At 66.6% G+C, this 1,263-nt stretch overlaps 1 protein-coding gene across 1 annotated transcript in view; it reads left to right on the forward strand.

Annotated features, from left to right (window-relative positions):
- Positions 1 to 146: 146 nt before the first annotated feature.
- GGCX (gamma-glutamyl carboxylase) overlaps positions 147 to 1,263 on the forward strand; it is a 4,605-nt gene continuing 3,488 nt past the window's right edge. The window contains 6 exon segments of the mRNA XM_026057030.1: positions 147 to 283; positions 368 to 589; positions 676 to 754; positions 859 to 965; positions 1,044 to 1,214; positions 1,216 to 1,255. Of these exon segments, the coding sequence (XP_025912815.1) occupies positions 147 to 283; positions 368 to 589; positions 676 to 754; positions 859 to 965; positions 1,044 to 1,214; positions 1,216 to 1,255 (756 nt within the window).

The following is a 1,263-nucleotide window of genomic DNA, read 5'->3' on the forward strand; positions in this document are numbered from 1 at the left end:
GATGGGTACAGTGATGGCACGGGAGAAGGACAGGGATGGGCACCATGATGGCATGGGAGAAGGACGGAGATGGGCACCATGATGGCACGGGAGAAGGACAGGGATGGGCATTATGATGGCATGGGAGAAGGATGGGGATGGGCACCATGATGGATACAGGGACGGGTACCAGGATGACCCAAAGGAAGTTGGGCACAGGGAAAGGACAGGGACAGGCACCAGGATGGCACAGCGATGGGCACGGCAACGGGACGGATACAGGGACGGCACAGGATGGGGACAGGTACCGTGACAGGATAGCCCAAGGGAAGGGCACCGTGCCAGGCAGGGAGGACACGCGCTGGGGAGGACGGGGACGGGGACGGTGACGCACACCAGGACGAGCCGGGGCGGTGCCTGAGGGGTGCCCGGCGGTGCCCGCAGGTGCCCTGGGCATCATGGCAGGGTGCTGCTACCGCCTGAGCTGCTTGGCCTTCCTGGGACCCTACTGGTACGTCTTCCTGCTCGACAAGACAGCCTGGAACAACCACTCCTACCTCTACGGGCTGCTGGCCTTCCAGCTGGCGCTGCTGGGCGCCGACCGCTACGGGTGGGTGACGCCGACGTCCCCTCTGCCCGCCCCGCTCCCAGGTGCCACCTCAGCGCCTGTCGTTACCCCCCCATTTCCACCGGCAGGTCCGTTGACGGGCTTTTTCGGCCGCACAAGAGAAACGCCCACGTGCCGCTGTGGAACTACACGCTGCTGCGTGCGCAGGTTGGGCCGGAGGGTCCCGCGGGGTGGGGACGGGGTGTCCCCAAGTCCCAAATGCCTGGATCCACCATCACCTCGGCTGCCGCTCTCCCCCCCTTTTCTCGCAGATCTTCATCGTCTACTTCATCGCGGGGCTGAAGAAGCTGGACGCCGACTGGGTGGGCGGCTACTCCATGGGCTCCCTTGCCCGCCACTGGCTCTTTGCCCCCTTCAAGTGAGCGGGGACACGGTGGGGACACGAGGGGGGGGGGGGACACCCGGCGACGCGTGGCACGGTGGCTCTTGCCCGCAGGCTGGTGCTCTCGGAGGAGGCGACGAGCCTGCTGGTGGTGCACGGCGGCGGGCTGCTGCTCGACCTCTCCGCCGGCTTCCTGCTCTTCTTCGACGCCACGCGGCCCGTCGCCCTCGTCTTCGTCACCTACTTCCACTGCATGAACTCGCAGCTCTTCAGCATCGGTGAGCTCGGCGCTGGGGACGCCGGCGTTTTTATGCCCCCCACGGCGGGCCAGGCA

This window comes from Apteryx rowi, unplaced genomic scaffold, assembly GCF_003343035.1.
Source record: "Apteryx rowi isolate R43461 unplaced genomic scaffold, aptRow1 scaffold_1357, whole genome shotgun sequence".
Lineage (NCBI taxonomy): Eukaryota > Metazoa > Chordata > Aves > Apterygiformes > Apterygidae > Apteryx > Apteryx rowi.